The sequence below is a fragment of the Canis lupus genome, chromosome 4, assembly GCF_003254725.2.
Source record: "Canis lupus dingo isolate Sandy chromosome 4, ASM325472v2, whole genome shotgun sequence".
Taxonomy (NCBI): Eukaryota; Metazoa; Chordata; class Mammalia; order Carnivora; family Canidae; genus Canis; species Canis lupus.
The window spans coordinates 37,882,963-37,908,699 of NC_064246.1; the positions used below are offsets into that span (position 1 = coordinate 37,882,963).

The following is a 25,737-nucleotide window of genomic DNA, read 5'->3' on the forward strand; positions in this document are numbered from 1 at the left end:
AAGCAGGCTCTTCCCAGGAGCCCAATGCGGGACTTGATTCCAGAACCCCAGGATCATGACCTGAGCCAAAGGCAGATGCTCAACCACTGAGCCACCCAGGTGCCCCCATTGCCTCTTTTCAAATCTACTGGAATAATGATGCTGATAATACTCACTTCTCTTTTTAACTCTGCTGTATCTGTAGTTACACCTTTTTTTCATTCATAATATTGTTTCTTTTGTTGTGACTGACATCACAAGATGATTTTGTTACTATTTGTTACTATTTTCAAAGAACCAACTTTTGACTTCCTGGATCTTCTATGTTTTCTTATTTCTGGTCTTATGTCCTTCCTTTCTCTTTCTCTGCAATTTATTCTTTTTGTTACTTTTTGACCTTAAGTCGGACATTTAGTGCACTGATTTTCAGCCATTCTTCCTTTCTAATATTTAAAGCTATAAATGTCTCTCAAAGCAACACTTTTGCTGATTCCCACAAATTCTGTTAAGGAGAATTTTTTATTATTTCCCATGTGTGCAGGAGAATGGAGGATTGTGGCATATTTGTACAACGGACTATTATACAGCAGTAAACAGTGAATGAACCTAGCTTGCATACAGTAACATGGATGAATCTTAGCTACGTGATATTGAATAAAAAAGAACGAGTAGAAGAAGATTATATATGGTAGGACCCCACTGCCTAAAAAGTTCCCAAGGAGGCAAAACTAAACTACATGAGAAATAAATATATATATGTAACATATATAACATATATATATATAATATATATATGGGACCCCTGGGTGGCTCAGTGGTTAAGCACCTGCCTTCAACTCAGGGCATGATCCTGGAGTTCCGGGATCAAGTCCTGCATCGGGCTTCCTGCGTGGAGCCTGCTTCTCCCTCTGCCTATGTCTCTGCTTCTCTCTCTCTGTCTCTCATGAATAAATAAATACAATCTTTAAATAAATAAATAAATAAATAAATAAATAAAATTTTAAATGAAATTGTACGATAAATATAAAACTCAGCATAATGGTTAAATCTGCAGGAGGGAGGGGTATGGGCTGGGTAGAACCTACAAAAACATAGAATTTTTATTCATGAATGGGCAGTGGGTTCATGGATGTTCATGGTATCATTAAAGTAAACAAAGTAGGGTCATTCTTGGACCAAAAAGGACAGCGTGTAATGAACCAAGGATTAAGAGTAATTCTATTTGATGCAACTGATGAATAAGAAACAAAAAGAAAAATAAACATATGTATAAGCAAGAAATCAGGAATAAACTTCACTTAAACCGAGGCCTATGTAGGAAGCTCCTTTATGGATTTTCAAATCCTTTAATCTCAAAATTATAACAGCTATATTTATTAAGGGCTTACCTTGTATTAGGTGTTCTCAACATTTCACATACACTTTTTCTAAGTCACTGAGTAAAAGGTCAACTATTGGATACTGTTATATACTAGAGAAATAAGTTTTTCTTATGTTAAGGCCTGAGATTATGGGGTTTGAACAAGTAAATAAGTATAATTCCTCCTTTTTGGATTTGAGGAAACATGTCTGTATTGGGTTTAGAGAATAGGTTGCAAAGGCCCTGCCCCCTCCCAGAGGGGTATGGCTTTAGGCAGCAAGGGGATCCGAGGCTTCCTCTTCTTGAGATTCAATGCCCTATTTAAGACCAGTAGGAGTCAAAGACTGAAGTCAAAGAGCAGATAAAAAAAAAAAAAAAAAGAGCAGATAAAAGGTGGAGTTCTCTGTCAGGTGGAGCGGACCTAATAAAGTTAGTTCCAACACACTTCATTGTCCGTTGAAACCCTAGGCCTTACGGACCATATGTTTGGGGCCTGTTGGCACATGGGGGTATGACCAAGGCAGGACCCTGGGAACCCTTCAACAAAAGCAAAACAAAATGCTGCTCTTGGTGCTTTCATGTCAGATCAGGAAGAGGCTGGAGACCCAGAATTATCCCATGCTGATTTAATGCCCATCGATCCCATTCTTCCATCAAAAGCGGGATTTAAGGGTGGCTTATGATAGAAATACACAGTAAGGATTGGCAGGCAAAAAACTATATAGGAAGAAGGACAGCAAATAAACCAAGCACTGAGAGTAAGTGTATAACTACTATCCCTGGGGCGGATCTTAAATTCTGATATTTCTGTGTTACAAGCTGCATTTGCCAATGGATTGGATGACAACAGGTCATTTCAAATTTTTTATAAAAGTGAATCTGTGCCAGAGTTAACCTGACTCTTCCAAAAGAATAAAACATTTTCAAATGTCATGGTGGAGCTGGATAAAGAGAGTTTTGAAATTAAACAGATGTGTGTTTGATTTTTCCACCTCCATCTCTTGGCTTCATTCATCTTTTTGAATCTTGACTTCCCTACAAATGAAACAGTAACAGCACCTGCATCTTCAACTGGTTTTTAGGATGAAGAAACCTGGTGATCATTCCAAAGAACAGCAAGTACATACCTTTTCTGAGGAAACAAAGCACAACAGAGAGGTGTAGCAAATACCAAACTGGAAAAAAGAAAAGAAAAGAGCAAATCAGAGCCTTTTGAAATGGATGACTTTCAGATTCCTTTTTTACTTTTCTAACAATCCCCTTTCTTTTAAGCATTTTATTTCCTTATAAAAAATGTCCTGTTTGTATACTTTTATTACCAAGGACTGTCAAAGTAATTTTTAAAAAGGTTTTTCTTTACCTCTATCTAATTGTTGGAACCATACGTTCCAGATGTTCTGGGATAGTCTCACATTCAAAACCCTATCCACCCATTCCTTCACCTTTCATATGCTGTTTATTTACCTTTAAAAAAAGAAATTAATTATATAAAAGTAATCCCACTTACCAAAAGCCAACTAATCCAACTTGAATAGGTGCGCTCATCCATGGGAACCTCTGTATTGAGAAATATATCATTTTGATTATTTTTTATACAGGCTCTTAAAGATCATTTCTTTTACTGTTTAATAGGAAGGAAATTCTCATGTTACAAGATCCAGATTAGTGAAATTTGGGGGTCACACTGCAACAAGCATGTTAGTCCTGACTCCTATAGCCTCCTTGATCTGTCAACGAATGCACATGCAAAGATCAAGTGGCTTCTCAGTTTTTGTCTCTTACACATACTGTCTGGAGATGCAGGGCTCTAAACAGGTAGAGAAATCATTACCATTTAGTTGTAACTCACCTCCTGGCTGAGGAGGCAGTATAGCTCGGTGCCAGGGCTTGAAGACAGACAAACCTGAACTCAACTTTCTGCCCTGCCATCTCATTCCAGACTGTGGGGACAGAGGCAGGTAGAGCTCAACCTCTCCAAGCTTTGGTTTCCTTATCTGAAAAACGAGGATCCCAGCAGTTGCCTAAAGTGTGTGGGACATATGCCAGGTAACATTCGTAAAGCACCTAGGACGTTGCCAGAAGCGTAGCAGAAACCCAGCAAAAACATTTCCCTCCTCCCCTGCAGCTTCCCTTTCTTGGTTTTAGTTGCTATCAATATGGCTAAAACTATTGCTGGCACAGAAAAATGTTGCCTGTCACTTTTTTTAAAAATGGAAATGAAAGAGTTGATTGGTCTTTTGGAGAATAAGCATTGTTAGATTTTTAGTTTTCAAAAGGAGTGGTACCAAAACATGCAATATGGAGAATGTTGGGATAGATGGTTCTAGAAACAAGGCCCCTGAAACAGTGGTATCTGAGTTATGAACTGGTTGTTATGAAATCAGCCAACTTAGTGCAGAGTCAACTCAAGCTGTTAAAATATCATGATCCCAAAGAAGCTTGCATGAGAGGCGTACCCTGGTCCCTGAGAAGACTCCTCTGGCGAAAAGGTACGTCACACAGGTTAACATGAGGGGAGAGAGGCATATACTAGAGAGGAAGGGAGAAACATCATCAAGAGGGGACAGACCCACCCCTCAAAGGACAGCAAGAAAAAATCATATTGTATTTTGGCCAACTGGCTTCACGTGATGATGGTGGATTTTCATAAGGAGATGTAAATCTTTGTCCTGGCACCTCTCCGACATGTGACATCTGCCGTGGATGATGGGAAAGCCAACTAAGTACTGAAGGAGATTTTGTAGAGGATGAACTTGAGCCCCTGAGGGTAGCCTTCTTATTTCAAGTGGACTCTTGTCTAAAGCAAACAGGGTTCACCTGTTATCCCAGGGAACAGCTGCAAGTAATCTCAAAGAAGGATGTGTACGAGAGAAAACGAGGCCAATAGTTTCGATGGAAAGGCTCTCAGTAACAACAAGGATCCTAGAGAATTCTGACTTAACGTAAGCTGGACGTCATCCCATCTCCCGACTCCTCTCCGGCACCCCATCCACTTAATTCATCCCTACTTCTTAAATACCACTTAGCCTGAGACTCAGTGAGTGAGCTGTGGTTGTCTGATCTTCCCCTACATACTCACAAACTTAGAATTGTGCAAACAGAGGAAATTGTAAATAAAAGTTCCAATGAATTAAAGACAGTAATCTAAGTTAAAAAGATCTAAATTTAATGAGGTAAAAGCTCAAAAAGTTTACTATGACTAAAGTCTTCCTTTTGCCATGATTTTTTTCTAATAACTTTACTGACAGTAAACTGCACACATATTTGATGTGTACAGCGTGAGTTTTTATATATGTATTCAGCTGTGAAGCCATCTCCATGGTCCATGATCAAGGTAAGAACTTATCTGTCACTCTTAATTCTTTCCTTGTTCCTTGTGCTCTTGGCAATTCTGCTCTTTCCTAAATCCTACCCCCCAGGAATGGGGCCCTGGCAATCTCTGCTCTCCTGTTTGCCACTATATAACAGGCTATATTTTTCTAGCATTTTATGTATGGTATCTATTCTTTTGTATAATCATTTTGATATTCATTTGGGTTGTTGCATGTATCAACAGCTCACTACCTTTCCTTGCTGAACGAAGTAGTCTGTTGCATGGGCACAGTGCAATTTGATAATCTATCCTCTGGCTGATGAACATCTGGATTGTTGCCAGAGTCTGGCTATTGCAAATAAAGCTGCTGTGAACCCTTCGTTTTTTATGGACATACACTTTCATTTCTCCTAGGTAAACAGCTAGGAGTAAAATGACTCGATCAGATGGTAAGTGTCTGTTACACTTTTTAAGAAGCTACCAAACTATCTTCCAAAGTTGTACCACTTTTCATTCCTACCAGCAGGATATGAGAGTTTCAGTTCTCCATATCCTCACCAACACATGCTACGGTCAGTCCTTTTGATTTTAGCCATTCCTATAGGTGTTTAGTGGTAGCTCATGTAGTTTTAAGGTGAATTTCCCCAGCAAATAAAGATACTGAGCATTTTTCCATGTGTTTATTTGATATAGATACGTATTTGGTAAAATATCCATTCTGCCTATTTTTTAAGCTGGCTTGTTTTCTTAAATGAGTGTTGAGAGTTCTTTATATCTTCTGGGTATAAATCCTTTATCAAATACAAGCTTTGTATAGATTTTCTCTCACTCTTTTTGTCTCTTCATCATCATGGTTTTCAAAAAACAATTTTACCATTTTGATGAAGTCCAACTTATTGAGTTTTCTTTTATGGACTGCCTTTGCTGTTATGTCTAAGAAATCTTGGCCTCTTTTTTAAAAAAATATTCTACTTAAATTCAATTTGCCAACATAGAGTATAACACCCAGTGCTCATCCCATCAAGTGCCCTCCTTAGTACCTGTCACCCAGTGACCTCATCCCCTCCACCCACCTCCCCCCTTCAGTAACCAGTTGTTTGCTTCCCAGAGTTAGGAGTCTCTCATGGTTTGTCTTCCTGCCTAATGTTTCCCCACTCAGTTTCCCTCCTTACCCTTATAGTCCCTTTTACTATTTCTTATATTCCACATATGAGTGCAACCATATGATGACTGTCTTTCTCCAGCTGACCTTTTTCACTCAGCATAATACCCTCCAGTTCCATCCACATTGAAGCAAATGGTGGATATTCATCCTTTCTGATGTTGGCCTAACTCTTGATCTCAGAAATGATCTATTATATTTTTTACCAGAAGTTTTATAGTTGTATATTTTTATATTTAGAGTCTAGGAATCATGGTGAATTAACTTTTATATATGGCATAGTCAATTCCCTATACACGGCCCACATGCCAGGCAACTGGCCTGCTGTGTGTCCCAGGCCATGTAAGCCATGCTGTGTGTCCTCTCTGAGCTTCTGCAAAGCATGTACCCTTGACCTGTCCTCTTCAAGTCTCTGCCACCCCCTGTAGTTGAGGGAGACACCTCTTCTATTCCCTTTGTGCTGCAATCACCAAGTATTAGAACCACTGCCCTGTGCCTCTTCCCATCACTGTGCTATCAGGTCCCCGTGAGCAGGGCTCAAGCCCTATTTCTACAACTCAAGCACCTAGCACATTGCTTGGCACATAACAGGCACTCAGCGAAAGACAGCTGAGTAAATAAATGAGTGAATGGACAAATAAATGCTGCACTCACATTTAACTAATGGAAAGCCCTGAAAATCTACTGAGTAGACAGAGCAGTCCACCTTTATTAAAGGGAATATGGAAGTAGAAGAACTTAAGGAATGAGGAACTATCATCTGACCCAAACCATATTAACTTTACTTATTCCCAGTGAAAGTGCCAACAAGGTGAAGAGGCCACAGGAGTTATTCTTCAAGAACACCATTCTTTGAAGCGCCAAATTTTAGGCAGTGAGCTTTTTAGTTCATTGCAAAGATTTCTGTGAGTCACCTGCCCACCGCTGAGGCTTTTTTCCAGCACTCCACTTGGGAAAAGATAAGGCACAGGGGGAGGGATGAGTCATCCTGAATGCTCCCCAAGCTTACTGTTAAAAAAGCCAAGAATATTCAAATTGTTTCATGTTTGCAGAGGAGTTTGGTCACGTCCAAGGTAAAAGCCAGATAAGTACATCCTTACGGAGGCGCACATCTAGCCGCTGAGCTGTGGGACAACCAGGGGGCCAAGTGAGGCCAACACCACCCACGTGGACATTATGAGCTGCCGGAAAAATGATCCCTGGAGCTTCTGTCAAAGGCACACGGTAAAGCCTGCCTTTCAAGATGCATGTGAAAGTGCTCTGAAGATGGAAATGTATGGATATTAACATAAGCCACCTCTACCTGTGTCTTAGTAACAGCTATGCTAACAGTTCAGTCCTATTATGGAATTCTCTCCAAGGGCAAAATGCAGTATTTCAGGCAATGAAAGGCAGTACTGTAAGGCAATGCTGCACTTGGGAGTGGTATGTGTGTACAAATAGCTCAACATTCAGCCATTACTTTTTCAAAGCAACATTCTCCACTGAGGTATAAAGCAGCACAGCTACAACCGAACCCCCTGCAACTAGCGGGACACTGGGACTGATTCATGAGCTACTCTGACCACCGCTCTGGCCTTGGCCACAGGGGTTCTGAGGCTGGCAGCCTCCTCTCCCAGCTTTGGGGGAAGCTCTTCACTGGAGGAGAGTGGGGCAGGTGGAGCACTTCTTCGTGAAGGACCGATGAGGTGGCACGCCTCCAAGTTACTACTGAAGTATCAAGCAGTATCAAGCAAAGCCAAAAACTGCAAACAGATGAGGAAGGAAAACAATCTAAATTCATTTATTAATGTGAAAAAGCCCACAACAGAGTGGCAATGGGTGGCTCACTGCTTGTATCATTTGCTGGCTCCTTCACACAGGAAATGCTATTAGACTGCATCTCCAAGCAATTTCTATCTGTCACAGCAAGAAAATGATGCGGGATGCCCAACTAGGTCTTCTGTCCAGTGTTGTCACTCGGAGGTCAGAGTAACCAGAGCAACTTTTCCAACAATGCTGAGACCCCAGGAGCACCAAGGTATGACTACATTAGGAGAATAATAATGTACCAAACATCATTTTGTGTTTTCCCCAGTGACCTAACTTTTCAGCATTAATAGAGCTTCAAATGCAGACTTTCTTCTAGAATGGAATCCAGCCATGATCAGGACACATATTAGCAGCTAGAGTGTGCTCAGTGCCCAAAGGCCAGAGCCAGAGTCTGTAGAATAAAGTGCCATCCACAGGGGCAGGTGGCAAGATTCTGAGCTCCAGAGCCAGGTTGCAGAGATCCTTCTGCTAAAGAGGTGTTGGGTGACATTTGAAAGGCAGAGAGAAGAGAGCAGGAAGGCTTCAGCAGTGGGGATGCTACCACTGGAAGTGGCCTCCCATCTGCTTTCACAGATACCTGCAGATTCACAACAATCATAACCCTGTAACACTACTGGTGAAAGAGCCGCATTTTATTACTCCTTTCTTGCAAAAGCTGTCACTTATTACGTCAGACAATTACGTCAGGTGACAATTTCCAAGCCTCATAACTGACCTAGACAGCTAGTCTTGCTTTAAAAACCTGAGTTTTTGCTTTAATTCAGCAGGAGGGAGGGGGGTTAGTTTTATTGTGGTCCTCCACTGCTCCTGAGGTTGGCGTGCCACTACCTTAGGAGCTAACCAACCAGGTAAGTCAAAAGATTGCCTGGGTCAACACATGTTCTTGCCGAGCTACTATAAGCCTAGCACCTTCCTGATCAAGAGCCAATAGAGGAGAATACAGGGCATCAAAAGTCAATGTCTGCAAAGTTATGGATGTACTAGATGGACCACTTACTACTGGCATCCTAGAGAGTGATGCTGACAAATCCCATTTCAATTAATTTGATTGTATTTTTTTCTTCAAAGCCTGAATCACTTCCTCTAAGTGGAGCAGGGATGGATAGAGGACAGAAGATGAATTTTTTTCAGATTATCTGAAAACCACTCAGACGTCAAAGCTGATGAATTCCAAATGTGTGTGTAATTTGGTAGTTTTAGGATACAGTCACTGTTCAAGTACATAAACTAATCCATTAGCATCTTTTAAGAGTCAATCTTTTCTAAGCTTTGCACCAGAGAGAGATATGGGCAACTTTTTCATTAATTCTCAAAATAAGAGCTTAGTCAAGTAGGTAAAATGTTGGGGGAGTCCACAGTGACATTCTGGTCTATATCAATAGCTTTACTGCATATATATTTGTGTACATACATACATATAACCATTTTGTATTGGGGGACAGATCAGTCCCTATAGAGTCACTATGACACTCAATTGCACAATTCACACTGATGTCTATGATTGCTAGAGGAGGATGCACTCAGGGAAGAGAACTCTTCCATGTGCCCAAAGCTCCCAAGAAAGATTATGAGAAAAGGTGCTAGAGAGAGGGTCCCCTTTTGCTAACATGCGGTTGGTGCATTGACAGGTAACAACTTGGATACATGGATCAAATGAGGCACTCAGCATTACTGGTTCCTCATAGCAAACTTTCTGGCTTACTTATCTAAGAACATAATTATATTGAAAGTGGTTATGAAGTGTTCCCTTAGTGCCGACTGTAGCTTTCCTTCTGGGGCCCAGGGGGAGTATATGGGTCAGTGAACATACCTGTTGCACATTTAGAATACTCCTAATGAATGAAATCATTCAGGAAGTGTTTGGCCTGTGAACTATGTCCTTTTTCGAAGCTTTATAGTGTCCACTCAGTGTCACAGCTTTATAGTGTCCCCTCAGTGTCATAGTTCTGTTTCTAAGACCCGAAACAATTCACCTCAAGAGAGCTATGGTCCTCCCCACAACACACCTGCTCCTCCAGCAAAGAGGCTGGCTCCTTTCTCCTATCAGATCTAACAATGCCGCTTTCCAACCACATGAGCCAAGTGAGTCACCCTATTCTACTGTATCCCACTTGTTAAAGAATTGGAAAATATAAGGGATGCATGAACACTATTGCTTTAAGCTGTGGAAGCTACAAAAGCAATGCCAAGCATTGAGGGTCCTTGGTGAGTTTCATCCTGTAGTACTTTCAGAACTTGGAAGGAGGTGGCTGATAGATCAATGAATTACTAGACATGATCACCAAACAAAAATACACTGGAAATATATACAGGGTTCTACAAAGCTACCACTCCAAACTCTCTTTCCATTTCTAATAGTATCTACAATGACTTATAAACACATCATTCCAAATTCACACTATCTCTTCATTATCACCTAACTAGGTACCTAGGTGATGACTAAGATAAGTGTGTAACTGAGTATAACCCCTCAAGAGGAGTGGGCAGCTGCTTTCATTTATGAAAGCTTTTTCAAATTTCTGGGATCAGAAGTAAAATGTTCCTGGAAACATCTTTTTATTTACGTGGGTGTCCAAGTGCCAATGGCCTTCAAATTCTTTATTCACTGGGTAGGAAATATTCTGTATAGTGTGAAGTCTGAAAAGGAACTGAAAGGATTGAGACAAAGATTAATAGAAGCAGGGCTTACCTTTAGGAAGGCTTTCTTCTCCAAAGTGTTCATGATAAATGGAGGGATGGCTGTAAGTAAAGATAGATCTGCTTAAGTCTTTAATATTTATTTTCAGCTCACGTCTTTTTCAACAGTTTTATAAAAGACTCACGTCACTTTTGGGCTATTTTCACACTGGCTGAGTGAAATTATTTGCAATAATAAGTCTTTAAAATACTTGAGTATTTAAAAAAAATTGGGACGCCTGGGTGGTTCAGTAGTGGAGCTTCTGCCTTCACCTCAGGGAGTGATCCCAGAGTCCCAGGATCGAGTCCCATATCGGGCTTCCCTGCATGGAGCCTGCTTCTCCTGTCTCTGCCTCTCTCTGTGTCTCTCATGAATAAGTAAATAAAATCTTTAAAAAAATTAAAAACAATGTAATGCTCTTTACCAGCCAGAAAATTTTATAATCTTGTAGAGGACTTTACATTTAACTTTAAATATGCAACAGTACAAACATCAGGAACTTCTCCCTCCTGTACTAATAAAACAAATGCAACCTCCCCCAGGCATCCATCCCACGTGGCATTCCATATAAAGATTCTGCCTTAAAAAAAAGAAAAAAGATTTCTGCCTTGAGTGATCCTAGAAAAGTTATCTAACTTCTCTGAGCCTGAGTTTTCTGTTTTCCTCATCTATAAAATGGGGAGAATTCTATTACACTGGCTGTGATGGTTAGAGACAGTAACGCACTTTGGGTACTGGTAATTCATTTATTATTTACTCACAATTTCTATCAGACTGTCACAGCAACCACTTCAATATGGCAACTACCTCCATAGATTTTATTGGGACCCAAAAGTTGTGTTTCTTCTCCAGGGACTAAATTATGTTTAAAATAACCAAGACTCGAGATGCCTGGGTCAGTCAGTGGTTGACCATCTGCCTTGGGCCCAGGTCATGATCCTGGAATCCTGGGATCAAGCCCCACATCAGGCTCCCTGCATGGAGCCTGCTTCTCCCTCTGCCTGTGTCTCTGCCCCTCTCTCTCTCTCTGTGTCTCTCATGAATAAATAAATAAAATTGTAAAAAGATAAATAAAATAAAAAAAATTTTTAAATAAAATAACCAAGCCTCTAGAAATAGATCCATTGGGCTGGCTGAACTCCAAAGGGGAACCTTATCTTTCAAAATGGGAAAGAACAAAACCAAAACCAAAAGCAAATGCAGGGTAGAAGCTGGAGTTGCAAGCTTGATTTAGGAGGATCTGGAAATCTAGGCTCAGCAGGCATGCTGGGGCAGGCGCTGCAGCTCCTCATAGGTTAGCAACCGTGTGCTGGTGCCAGACTCAGGGGACCTGGTCTGTTTCACGACTGTGGCTCCCACAGGGCACCCACCCCCCCATAGCGCACACTGCTGTCTCATGAGGGTGCCAAAGGGGTTCCTTTGTTCCATCAATTAATGGTGGCTCAACCAGATCCCAATTATCTGTGATTGTAACTGATGCCATTATACAGTTCCTTGAAGTTTTCCTTCAGGCTCTTTCCTTCAACTTTGGTCCACTGATGAGATTCATAATGACAAAAGGAACTCAAAGACAAGAAGAGATACTAGCAGGACAACCTGATGGCAACTGAATTAAGTATGCATCCTGTGAGAGCTTGGTTAATAGCCAGGTGCTTTTTGTATTTAGATGATAAAATCAATCATATTAATTTCAATCTTTTTCTGGAAAGAGCATTAGACTTCCAAGGCCCTCTGGTTTCTGGGTAAGTCTGAGAATCTTTTCTTAGCCGTTGGTCTGAGGGTACCTGTGGGAAGCCCTAGGAGTGGGCTCAGAATCTTAGAGGAACTATATACAGTGTAGATTTTGGCTGTGGATTATGCTGACTCCAAGCTCTACTGACAAAACTGAGTAGAAACTTGGTTGGCATACATCTTAATAGCTGCTCTAACCAACCCAACCTGGTTTGTATTCTAAGAGTTTCTCATCAATACAAATAAATCTTCAGTAAAAATTATTCTGATTCAAGAACTTTTAGAAGTTTCTTACGATTTACAAAAATCAAATTCTTTGCCTTCAAAGTTCTCCTGACCCATACTGTCACTACCCTGATCCACACCAGCTCTATCACTGGCCTGCTATAGTGAGCCAGGTTCCTGGCCAGTCTCCAACCATCACGACTGGCCCTCTTCACTCTGCTCCTGACACAGCACCCAATGTCAGGCAGCTAAAGCCTACGAATTACACCACTCCCCTGCTTAAACTGCTTTGTGGCTTCCTGCCCCTCAGACTACAGCCAGGGCTCGCTGACAGAGAGTTACTAACCCATGCCCGGGGCTGCCATGAGAATCCTGGAGATGACTACTTGTGTGATGGCTTGTTTTGCAGCATTGGCCGACTCGCCCAAGCGGTTCCCATTCTCATCTGTGACAGGAATGCCAATTTTGAGTTCCCTGCCGAGTAAAACACATGCAAAGAAGTTCACAGATGCCTTCATGAAATGGTTGGAAAAGCACTGGGTCATGGAAAATCAAGTCCTTACTTAGTCCTAATACCCACTCAATGGGTACATTTTTAGCACTAATAGGTCTATTTTTTTTTTAAGATTTTATTTATTTATTCATGAGAGAAAGAGAGAGAGAGGCAGAGACACAGGCAGAGGGAAAAGAGGGAGCCCGACGCGGGACTTGATCCCGGGTCTCCAGGATCAGGCCCTTGACTGAAGGCGGCGCTAAACCACTGAGCCACTGGGGCTGCCCTAATAGGTCTATTTTTAATACCATGAACAAGTCTAATCCTTATGTGATAGGCATAAAAGTAAAATAACACAGGGCACCTGGGTGGCTCAGTCGGTTGAGCATCCAACTCTTGATTTTAGTTCAAGTCATGATTTCAGGGTTGTGGGATCAAGCCTGGTGTCAGGCTCCACTCAGCAAGGAGTCTGCTTGAGATTCTCTCCCTCTCACTCTGCCCCTTCCCCTGCACGTGCATTCTAATAAATAAATAAATAAATAAATAAATAAAATCTTAAAAAAAAAAAGTAAAATAACACTAGTAAACTCCATTTAAAAAAATGTTACTTTTTAAAAATTTATTTATTTTTAAAAAGGTGTTACATTTTTAATAACAATATAACTTAAAGGGTGAATATGCTAACTTAAAGATAAGGCTAATTTTTATGCTCATGTGCAAATCTGAACTTTCCAAATGAGAGATAAATATAAATATATGGCATTATTAAGTAAACTAACTATCCTGACATAGGAATCACTAATATATGGCACTACTAGATATTTAATTCTAGTTACTAACACTAAAATTATAGCTCCTATTGCTACCCTATTTTTCATTATGCTTTTTCTTATTCTTCTCATTTAATTTTTGCCAGTTCTATAGAATACTTCCAAAATTATGGATTAATATTACTTTAAACCCAATAGGACAGTTCTAGGGTGGGAAGGGGAGAACCTATTTTAGGAAATAAACTTTCTGTGTATAGACCTTCTTTGCCTAGCTCTAGAACAGCTACATGTTAGTTTGAGATATATGTTTTAAACTTTTTATTACACAGAAGCAGGGAGTCTTCTAACCACCCTCCCTACACTCATCAGCCTACTTCAATAATTAGCAACTGATGGCTAAGCTTGTTTCACAAATGGACCCATCCCTGTGCCCATGACACATTACTCTGAAGCAACCCCAGGTCCCATATAATTCCATCTGTAAAAATTAAAACAAATTGTTAAAAGTTTCAACAAAACTTATCACAACACTCTCTTGTCAAGCACCAGTCTTTTCTAAGACTACATATGAACCTTACCTTTGCCTCATTAAGGGGATATTAATGCAATTAGCAGCAGCTACTGCAGCGAAGGGAACAAACCGTCCTATGAGAGGTGAGACATGCTGCAGAAAGAAAAATCCCAAAAGCATTATCTTACTTTTGCCCGTATGACCAAATGCAAAATACTTATTTCTTCTTGAAATCTGCTAAAAACAGTCTTCTTTATACAGAAGCTCAGGCCAGGAGTACTTTGAAAATTTGTTTCCGGTGGTGTTTGTCTATTTCCAGTATGGGCAACTGGGATAAGGCACACTTCCAAGACACTGGCCAGATTGGCCTGCCTAATGGACTAGGGTCTTGAGTTCAGGTGCTGGCAACTACTCTTCTCCAGAGGTGCGGGTGCTGGCACACTCATCGGCACACAGCCTCTAGTGGGCATTTAGGGTCAGGGAACACTGAGCATGTGGGACCCAGTACCAAGGATGGAGCAGGGGCTTGGCAGACATCGCCAGTGACAGCCCGCCCTTCCCCAGTTCATTGGAAGGCCCAATTGAGATACATAGGTGAAGATAATGATGGTAATAAGAAAGTCCCAGGACTTGAACTATTTTGGGAAATAATCGAGAGACTTGGAGCCAGGCAGGTGAGGACAAATTAAGAAGTCTTACTAGGGAAATAAAAATCCAAGTACCTTGGTTAATGCATTGAGGCCTAGAGCTGTTGCTACGGCACCAGTTGTCGCGGAAACATAAGCTGTTCCCAATTCACTGAAAAGAAAGAGCAGTGCGTGAAGAACAAGTTGCACATCAAGAAACCCGGGTTTGACATTTTTTGGAAGAAACGAGGGGGAAAGTGAAAGAGCATGATTATGAAGGAAGATCCCACAAAACAACACTCATGATCACTTCACAAACAGACACATATAGTAGGGAAGCAAGCAGACCCTGGAAGAGTGGCATTTTTTGCAGACAAGCCCACCACCACCTACGGCAAGCGGCCCTAGGGAACGGGCCCTGGGGGCGGACAGAGGGGGCTGCGAGCGAGCAGGAAAAAGCATCTTGGCCTAAGTGTGGGCAGCATCTGCTTAAATAAAAAGTACTTCTCAAAATTATAAATATACAAACTGGAAGTAAAAGTACAATGCTGTTCTTAAAATTATAAGTTATGGTATAGAAGTACTAAAAGTCCCATCTTCAACAGGCAGTTAGGCACTGCTCTTCCCTTCTATTCTATTTTAAAGTAACTTTTAGGGGCACCTGGGTGGCTCAGTCAGTTAAGTGTCTGACTCTTGGGGCACCTGGGTGGCTCAGCGGTTGAGCATCTGCCTTTGGCTCAAGTTGAGATTCTGGAGTCCTAGGATCGAGTCCCTCAATGGGCTCCCTGAGGGGAATCTGCTTCTTCCTCTCCCTGTGTCTCTGTCTTTCTCTCGGTGTCTCTCATAAATAAATAAATCAAATCTTAAAACTTTTGGTTTCGGCTCAGGTCATGATCTCAGTGTTGTAAGATCGAACCCCATGCTGGGCTCCCTGCTGGGCATGGAGCCTACTTAAGATTGTCTAACCTTCTCCCTCTGTCCACACCTCGCCCCCTTGTATGCTGTGTAAGAAAAATATATAAATAAAATAAGTTTTAATTCAAGGGGTTGCAAGAAATGAAGGTTTGATAAACACTGCCAATGGCAGATTTCCATAGCCTTTGTTTCATATGGTGACAAGGGAAGACAATGGACTGCCCAAAGCCATTTAAAGGTGACAAATAAAGAAAACACTTTTGAAGTATTCTCCAAATTGAGCTAAAAGTTTTGGTTCACTAATCACTTAAGCCTGTTCAAACAGTTTTTTACAGGAGGTAACATTTTAAACTTATTCACCTTCTGTTTGGCTCTATACTTGGCTTATGTAAAGACAAATCTCCTTGGTTTCTGCAAAAATCACACTATGAACGCCGCTACTTTTGATGCTGTTATCTGGCCACAGGCTCAGGGTAGATGAGGGCACAGCTTATCATTTGCCACAGGTGGGTCCTGAACTCCCAGAAATGTGTTCTGCAGGGGGAACCTGAGGATGTGGGAGACAAATCTGCCTAACAGCATGAGTTATGTCTGAGAAGGCAGGCTGAGAACAATCATCTTGATAAGAAGGGAGGAGAGGAAACATTACTGTACAATATGCCCCATGATATTCCGAACAAATCAACAGCTTATATACCGCTGAACCAAATGTACCCTGAGAAACAGAGAACCATTAACTGGTCTAGTCTTACTTTACAGTGAGGGGAGCGTCTCCACTTCTGTTGGTGTAATTGACCACGGCATTGAAGGACTGGTTGATCCACTGCCAAAACAGCACCGCCGGCGTGGTCCTAAAACAGAGTGATCCATCACATACCGGCCATCGCCTGTGATCTAGCCACTGTGCAGGACAGAAAATGTGAACACCAGTAACCACAGAGGAGATGGACTGCCGAGGGAGTACGCTAGGTCAAAGACCCTGCGTTCTGCGTCGAAGGCTTTGGACCTGTGTGGTGGGGCAGGTGTCCATCCTCTGATTCTCAGTATCCTCCTTCTTTAGATAGGGTTAACACTAACCTCAAAAGGTTTACAGTGAGGATCAAGTTACCATCCTTAAATTTGATCTTAACTCTGTAGAGAGCCTGGCATACAGTAGGCACTCAACAAATGTCAGGTGCCTTCTCTTGGGGAAAAAGCAAGCCATCTGTAGGTGAAGTAGCCCTGATCCCTCCTAATGGCACATGCAAGCCTAAATGTCTGTCTATGGCCACACCTACACTTATATTTGTATCTTATGAATGGATTAAAAAGAGAATTTGCTTAGCGACTTTTTAATTTTCTTTCTCCATCTCATTTTCTTTTGGATGTAAGAGTTAGGGAAAAATTCAGTCTCCTTTTGAATAACAAAGAGAATTTAGCACAGGGAAAAGTTAAAAAAAAAACCCTAGAGTTGTGACATTTATATAAAATGGAACTCAATGTGAAATGACATTCATTTCAATAAAACTATTTACATACACAAATGTACTTTAAGCTTCTGTACTATAAAATGAATTGCTGTTATTACACTTAATAACTTACCTATAAAATGTCATCATACAACCTGTGATGGTCATGTTCATTGGAACCTGAGCTGACATTCTTCCTATCAAAATCATCTTTTCACCTGTGTCGGGATGAAAAGCTGAATCATAGATGTACTTTGCTCTCCATAATTCATTTTCTGTAAGACCTGGAGGAATAATTCCTTGCCTAGGGAAATAAGAAATAGCAAGAGAACCATTCGTTTCAAATATCTCACCAGTGCTCTAGAGACGTATAGCTAGAAAGTTTTTAAGTTTACCCTTACCTAAAACAACGATGCCTGCAGTGAAATTTTAGTAGCACAAAAGATAGTAACACAAAACATTTCAAACCCATGTATCTCAAATTTTGTAATTTTGAAAAACAAAACTTATCTTGTATCTTGAAGTGTTCAACTTTGAAATATTCTTTGTTTTAAATGATATATTTAAAAATATTTTTTGAACTTTGCAAACCTTGTAATATTTTCAACCAATTAGATAGATAATTGTGTTAGGCAATTAAGAACATGAATTCATTTTTATACCTACAGTTTGAAATCCTAATTAGAAAGGCTCATTATTTTATCTTGTTATCAAAGAAACACATGTTCATTGCTAAAAATTTAGAAAATATAGACACTCTTAGTGCAATTAAAACCATTTAAGCCTTTGATTACTCATTTGTACTTCTACTGTTTTGTGAAGACAGTGCCACTGTCTCGTAGGATCTGTGTAAGCCACTTAGGATCTCTATAAATCCCATACCATCGCTTTATGACCTTTCTAAAATGAATAGTATTTTTTAAACACTTTTCTGTTTCTTCAGATCTTCTTCTATATCATCTATACTGGGTTGATCAGTATCCCCCCAAATTCATATCTACCCAGAACCTCAGACTGTGACCTTATTTGGAATCAGGGTCTTTGTGGAAGTAATAGTTTAAAAGTAACACATCATCCTTTTAAATGCTCCAGTTCCTACGGTACGATTATAAGATAGTAGATTATCCCAATCCCTATTGGTGGGCACTTTAATTGCTTCTAATCTTTTCCGTTTGTAAAGGATGAGGAAGTCAATCTCCTTATTAATAAATTTTGCCCCACATCCAAGGTTAATCAGAAAGAAATGAGTACACTGGCTGAGACAAAAGTGTAAAATACTGAGGCTGTGAATACGCCTTTTGTCCTTTTTCTGTACTCGAGTATGTCTATTGATTGTCAGCGGCGGCAGCATCCTCACTGTTTAAGCGGCTCACATGTGAACTTGACTCACTGTGGGTAATCTTGTTAGCTGTGTAATCTGCTCCCCTGAACATTTTTATCTTATGTAGTCAGGTAGGAACAAATAAAGTCTCTGCCTAGAAAGTTCTGACCTGCTTCAGGGTTATACAAATATTCACCTCTGTCTTGCACTTTTGTTACCAGTTTTTTTTTTTAATTGTCTCTGAAGTTCTTAATTTATTTGGAATTTATGTGAAGATATGAACATGTGAAACTTGCTTAACTTGCCTTTCCCATTAGCTGCTCTGCCATCCTAACACCCAAGATTTAAATGCTATAGTCATCATCAGTTGAGATTCTCTGAATGCTGGGCTTGGTTTTGGGGCTTTCTATAGTTTCCACTATTTTCACCTTATGGGGCCCGTGCCCACCCTCTGACAGTCCATTCTGTGCCCAGTAGAACAGCAGTCTCTCCCGCCAGGACGACTCCTTTCCTCTTTCAAAAGTGCCTGAGTTATGCTCATTAATTTTCTGGACAATGCTCAGAATTCTTCTGTCAATTTTACAGGTGAGCACAATTGTATTTGGACTGAAACTGTATTGATTTGGAGAGAGCTGACACCTCTACTGTATTAAGACTTTCTATCCAGACTTACTGCATGTTTCTCCAGTTACCAAAGGCTTCTTTTAATGACCCCTCCCCCCCAGCAGTCTTGGAACTGCTTCACACTTCCGGGTAAGTGTATTCCCAGATATTTTATATATAGGTATATATATATTTTTAATCTTATGAATGAAATCTGAAAAATATTGTCTGATTATTGCTGTTGTATAAGAAACTGTATAGCCCACTTGTATTCTCTTATTTGTTCTACTGCTTTCTTTAGTTGTTGGTGAGAATACCATCATTTGCGAAAAAAAAGAGAGAGGAAAAAAAGAAATTGTTTCTTGTTTTTAAGATCTCCTTTCCCTCCTATTTAAGCAATCTCTATCCCCAATGTGCGGCTCAAATTTAGGACCACACCGGTAAGTCGGCCAGGTGCCCTTATTTCTTTATGCTTTACTGAACTGATGAGGGCTACCAGAACAATGTTATACAATAGTGAAGATAGAGGCATTCTGACTTGCTCCTGACTTTAAGAGAATGCCTTGTAATACAAGATTTTTAGGAGTGTATTCTCTTAGATGTTATTAGGTGTTACGGGAAAGAAAACAGTCCCATGTTCAAGTTTGGGAAAACAGACTGGCAGCTTTCTTTACTCTGAATACTTCCTGGAATCTTTCAAAAGTCAACAGGATGTGACATCCTTAAGAATGGGATGTAGGGGTGTCTGGCTGGCTCAGTGAGGCATGCAACTCTTGATGTCGGGGTTGTAAGTTCCAGCCCTGTGTTGGGTGTGGAGATTACTTAGAAATAAAAATTAAAAATAAATAAATAAAAAATAAATAAAAATAAAAATTTAAGGAAAAAAAAAAGATGGGATATAAATCTTTCGAAATTTGACTCTGGAAGACTCTTTTTCTTTTCTTTTCTTTCTTTTTTTCTTTCTTTTTCTATTTGTCCTTCTGCCTTTCTTTCTTTCTTTCTCTCTCTCTTTTCTGGGGGGGGGGGGGAAATATTCCACAGGATTGCTTTTCTGCAGAACTGTCTGGAAAGTTCAGCCCTACTGTTTCATTATTTAGTGTGATGCTGGCTGTTAATGTGGGATGTGTATTCTTCATCATATGTAAGAAATACTGTACATTATTCCTCATTGATTATTTTCTGAGAAAAACATGGATAATTTTACCTTCTTTCGGGCATCTATCAAGATGCTTTCCTGCTTTGATGTGTAATTACATTAATAGATGTCCTAAAATAAATCACCTTTGTATTCCTGGACAAATCCGACTTGTTCATAGTTTAATGAAACAGATTTAACATGCTAGTATTTTATTTTGGATTTTTACATTATTTGCAAGATGGGCCACTGCATTCTTTTAGTGTGCTTCTGTCATTTACAGGATCAGTGTTACAAATGAATTGGGAAGCATAGCCTTTTTTTGAAAAATTAAATCAATTTTATTGAGGAATAATTTAAATGCAACAAAAGTCACCCATCTTAAGTGTATGATTTAATGAGTTTTAGAAAGTGTGCAGTGATGTAGCCACTGTTGTCTGTCTCTAGCGCCTAGCTCCACCTCTAGCGCCGCTCCCTCCTCTTGCTCTTACAGCGTCAGCTTCTCTGCAATGTTTGTATGTCATCTTTTCAACGACTCCAGCTTTTTTCCTTTCCACCTCTCCTTTTTATGGCTTTTTTTTTTTTATGGTGAAAAAATTTATATTTAGATTTATAGCCGGCTGGACTCAGTTTAGATGATCCCAATTTTGTTGGCAACATCCAAAGCATCATAGTCAGGAGCCAGTCGAACATATGCTTTCTTCTCTCCATCAGGCCTGATCAAGGTGTTGACCTTGGCCACATCAATGTCATAGAGCTTCTTCACAGCCTGTTTGATCTGGTGCTTATTGGCCTTGACATCCACAATGAACACAGGTGTGTTGTTGTCTTCTATTTTCTTCATGGCTGACTCAGTAGTTAAGGGGAACTTGATGATGGCATAGTGATCAAGCTTGTTTCTCCTGGGGGCGCTCTTTCGAGGATATTTGGGCTGCCTTCGGAGACGCAGGGTCTTGGGTCGTCGGAATGTAGGTGACGTGCGGATCTTCTTTTTTTTGTGACTGTGCACGCCTTTCAGCACCGCTTTCTTAGCTTTCAAAGCCTTTGCTTTGGCTTCGGCTTTGGGAGGGGCAGGGGCTTCCTTCTTCGCCTTCGGCGCCATCTTCGTGAAAGGGATCCTTTTTATGGCTTTTGTTCCAGATTCACAGAGCATCTGCTTTCCTGAACTCCTGACATGTGCTTCTGCTTGTGTTTTGCCTTGTTCTTCAGTATTCTCACACGAGGTTCCGAGGGGTTCTGTTGTCTGGCTATTCTCTCTTGATGCACTGGCATGTGCTAAGATTGGGCCAGTCTCAGTGTTTGGCGACAAACTTTACAGACTGCCCTTGGGTCCTTCCCTAACCACTCATGTGTCCATCAAATACCCACCTTGTGTGCCCTGCTCACGACATGTTCAGGTGTGTAGCACCACTGTTCTAATTCCCAGCTTCTGACTGACTCTCCCTTAGAGCAGGAGTGTGTAAACTACTGTCGTGGCCTGTCTGCCTCACTAGCTAAGAGTAGCTTTTAATTTTTTAAAAGGATATTAAAAAAATAAAATAAGAAAAACAGTGAACAGAAACCCTTTGTGGCCCACAAAGCCTGAAATATTTCTTATGTGGTCTTTTAGACGGTTGTGACTCTGTCTTATCAGAGCATCTCTCTTCTCTGACTTCATGACTGGCTCTTTGAACTGACAAACTGCAGCCCAAACCTACAAACCTGCCACCAGCATCTTTCCATCTGAGCTCCTACCTAGATTTCCATAAAATCTCCTACTGAGATTTTATCTCCAAGCAACCAACCTTCTCTAATTCTTGACAACTTGCTTTCTGCATGATGTGATCTCCATCAGAGAGATACACAGGAGGTGCTACAGATGCAGGGACGTACTGGAGAATAGGAGGCAGAGTGTTGGGAAAGGGGACCTCAAGATTGGTACCTAGGAGTTGGAGGGACAGCTATCTTACTTTCAGGTTACTGTGAACCCCAGATCTCTGCATTAAGGCTCAGCATCAGGGGATAGAACATGTCTTCCTATTTCCTCTTTTTTTGGTAAAAAGGATTCCATTGCAAAAAAAAAAGTTGTAAAATCACTAAGTGAAGGTTTAAAGACAATAGGCGAACATGGTGACCTATTCCTGTATTAATCAGAAAGCATAATCATAAATGTTACCTGTAATCATGGACTATTTTTCTTGCATTCTCTAGTTGTTCGTTGGTTAACAGAATATTCCTGGGATCCGTTACAGTGAAGAAATGATTGGCTCGTCCAACAAAAGTGCTTTGATCCCATCGAGGTTCCTTGATGTTAATGTTTGGTGGAAGTTCTCCAGACATCGTCCTGGACTCTAGAGGGTCAAAAAGACAAGTCTAGTTAAGACTTACAATGCTGCCATACATTTTAGAAAGTTTATAGTCACATTAATTTCCTGGTAAAGATTTATACACGTTCCTCTTTACAAAAATAACTTTGCTATGAATGGCAGAAAGACAATCTAAATCCAAAGTTTACTTTGTCCATAAATCCCAACTGATCCTAACCAAATTTCAATAATTTCCCACATATTTCTCTTTATAAATACATAGTATTTCATCATTCCTTAACGTTTGGAAGCCCAGAAATATTCTAGAAAAAACAGAAATAGAAAAAGTTAAAAATAATATTAGTAATAACAAGGTCTGAAGTTTGCAACCCCTTTTCTGGGTGCAACAACCAGCGCCAAACTACTGCTTCATTCTAGTCTACTAAATTTGTGATGTCTACTGATAGAAGTGACTAATTATGCAAAAAAGGATTATATGCTAAAAATTTTACAATTGGAAAAAGACTGAGATTCAGTCAGCCCTGTTCAGCATATAAACCACCAATCAAAAATGCAAAGTTGGGGGATCCCTGGATGGCTCAGCGGTTTAATGCCTGCCTTTGGCCCAGGGCATGGTCCTGGAGTCCCGAGATCGAGTCCCACATCGGGCTCCCTGCATGGAGCCTGCCTCTCTCTCTGTGTCTCTCATGTATAAATAAATAAAATCTTCAAAAAAAAATGCAAAGTTATATTCCTCAATCTAACAGGAACATAGTGGGTAAAACACATTTAGACAAGCCCGTGAATACAAGTCACACTGTAGCATATCATTTCCCTCACAGAATACCTATTTCATGGCTAAGAACCACTACTGTTTTCCCAAAAGTAACTGCTTTCTCTAAGCGATATACTTATTTTTAGAACTGCAGTGTATTACTGTAATGCATGCATATGGTAGTGTTCTGAACAAGCTTATATGCTTGTTGTAGGAAATACAGAATGGGGTGCCTGGGTGTCTCAGTTGGTCAGTTGGTTAAGCGTTTGCTCTCCGGCTCAGGTAATGATCCCAGGGTCCTGGTCAGAACCTCACATTGGGGCGGGGGGGGGGGGGGGGGGTCCCTGCTCAGCAGGAGCCTGCTTCTCCTCTCCCTCTGCCTGCTGCTCCACCTGCTTGTGCTCTCTCTTTCTCTGCAAATACACAAATTTTAAAAAACAGAATAAAGAAACAAATCTTTGCTAATTTAACCACACTGAGATGACCATCCTTAATGTTTTGGCAATTCCTTGCAGACATTTTTTCATTCATATCATAGAAATAAAAAAAATAAAGTTGATAGCATAGTCTCTATTTCAATTTCCTGATATTTGGGGAGAGGCGCTTACCTAAGGAGCATTCCCCACAGTGCTAAATATTCATTTTGGGTATATACAACACCTTTAATGTTTAAATTATTTTCAGCTTTTCACCATAATAAATAATGTAGCCTTGTCTCTGATCTTTTTTTTATTTTTTATTTTATTGGAGTTCAATTTGCCAACATATAGCATAACACCCAGTGTTCATCCCATCAAGTGCCCCCCTCAGTGCCCATCACCCAGACACCCCCATCCCCCGCCCACCTCCCTACCACCCCTTGTTCGTTTTCCAGAGTTATGAGTCTCTCATGTTCTGTCGCCCTTTCTGATATTTCCTACTCATTTTTTCTCCTTTCCCCTTTATTCCCTTTCACTATTTTTTATATTCCCCAAATGAATGAGACCATATAATGTTTGTCCTTCTCCGATTGACTTATTTCACTCAGCATAATACCCTCCAATTCCATCCACGTCAAAGCAAATGGTGGGTATTTGTCGTTTCTAATGGCTGAGGAATATTCCATTGTATACACAGACCACATCTTCTTTATCCATTCATCTTTCAATAGACACTGAGGCTCCTTCCACAGTTTGGCTATTGTGGACATTGCTGCTATTAACATCGGGGTGCAGGTGTCCTGGCGTTTCACTGCATCTGTATCTTTGGGGTAAATCCCCCAGCAGTGCAATTGCTGGATTGTAGGGCAGGTCTATTTTTAACTCTTTGAGGAACCTCCACACAGTTTTCCAGAGTGGCTGCACCAGTTCACATTCCCACCAACAGGGCAAGAGGCTTCCCCTTTCTCCACATCCTCTCCAACATTTGTTGTTTCCTGTCTTATTAATTTTCCCCATTCTCACTGGTGTGAGGTGGTATCTCATTGTGGTTTTGATGTGTATTTCCCTGATGGCAAGTGATGCAGAGCATTTTTTCATGTGCTTGTTGGCCATGTCTATGTCTTCCTCTGTGAGATTTCTGTTCATGTCTTTTGCCCATTTCATGATTGGATTGTTTGTTTCTTTGCTGTTGAGTTTAATAAGTTCTTTATAAATCTTGGATACTAGCCCTTTATCTGATACGTCATTTGCAAAAATCTCTTCCCATTCTGTAGGTTGTCTTTTAGTTTTGTTGACTCTTTCTTTTTGTCTCTGATCTTTATCCTCAAAGCTGGTGATCTCCTCAGACTAGATCTCTCTGTGTGACATTAGCAGACTGAAGGATCGAATCACCATGCAGGCTTCAAAAGTTTTTTTTAAAAAAATATTTATCTGTTTATTCATGAGAGACACACAGAGAGAGAGAGAGGCAGAGACACAGGCAGAGGGAGAAGCAGGCTCCCTGCAAGCCTGCAAGTGGGACTTGATTCTGAATGCTGGGAATCACACCCTGGGTCAAAGGCAGATGCTCAACCGCTGAGCCACCCAGGCATCCCTACCATGCAGACTTCAAACCACGGCTTTTTTATTTGTTTTCTTTCCCTATATTTCTAATACTAGTTTGAATAGCAGCTTTCTTTTCCAGGTCATTTTTCATAAAGTTATATTTTTGTACTTCATAAGTTCTTAGGTATGTTAAGATGCCAGGTGCCAGAATGCTAGGCATACTTGTCCTCTTGATCAAAATCTCAAATTAATACATATCACAGCCCACTGGATCTAAATCAAGCACGTTAGGAAAACAGAAGCGAAGAATCCAGCATGTGAAATAGCTGGTCAGTGAGACTGAGAAAGTAACAATCAGCCCTGCTACTCAGAAAGCCAGCTGGAATAACAAGCACAGATAAAGCCAGGTGCAAAGTTAATGGGACACCATATTTCTCCCAAGGTCATGGCTATCAAGTGTCATAACACCATCCTTCTCTGAGTGACTGCTGCTCTCTTATCTCATCAAGACATTTTATCTTCTGTAATCACAAACTGTTAGAAACTTTGCTATTTGAAACCAAAATAGAAAGAATGAAATGTCCCACTCTTACAAAGAAAAGGAACCTGGATTTCTAGCTTAGATGTGGAGT

The 25,737-nt window shown here is 40.6% G+C and overlaps 1 protein-coding gene across 8 annotated transcripts in view; it reads right to left on the reverse strand.

The window, feature by feature from the left end:
* The window catches only part of SFXN1 (sideroflexin 1), a 40,164-nt gene that overhangs the window by 4,047 nt on the left and 10,380 nt on the right, over positions 1-25,737 (reverse strand). For 3 of the 8 annotated variants that reach the window (XM_025434380.3, XM_049109125.1, XM_049109124.1), the window contains exons 2-10: positions 22,237-22,411; positions 17,156-17,326; positions 16,327-16,425; positions 14,756-14,831; positions 14,101-14,186; positions 12,606-12,733; positions 10,316-10,365; positions 2,847-2,896; positions 2,467-2,514 (exon numbers count right to left, since the gene is read on the reverse strand). In XM_025434380.3, coding sequence (XP_025290165.1) covers positions 2,467-2,514; positions 2,847-2,896; positions 10,316-10,365; positions 12,606-12,733; positions 14,101-14,186; positions 14,756-14,831; positions 16,327-16,425; positions 17,156-17,326; positions 22,237-22,400 — 872 coding nt within the window. In that variant the 5' untranslated portion in view covers positions 22,401-22,411. Of the gene's footprint in view, positions 1-2,466; positions 2,515-2,846; positions 2,897-3,102; positions 3,334-3,795; positions 3,869-10,315; positions 10,366-12,605; positions 12,734-14,100; positions 14,187-14,755; positions 14,832-16,326; positions 16,426-17,155; positions 17,327-22,236; positions 22,412-25,737 lie in introns of those variants that run through there. The other 5 variants (XR_007410208.1, XM_049109123.1, XM_035715103.2 and 2 more) reach the window with 3 other exon arrangements.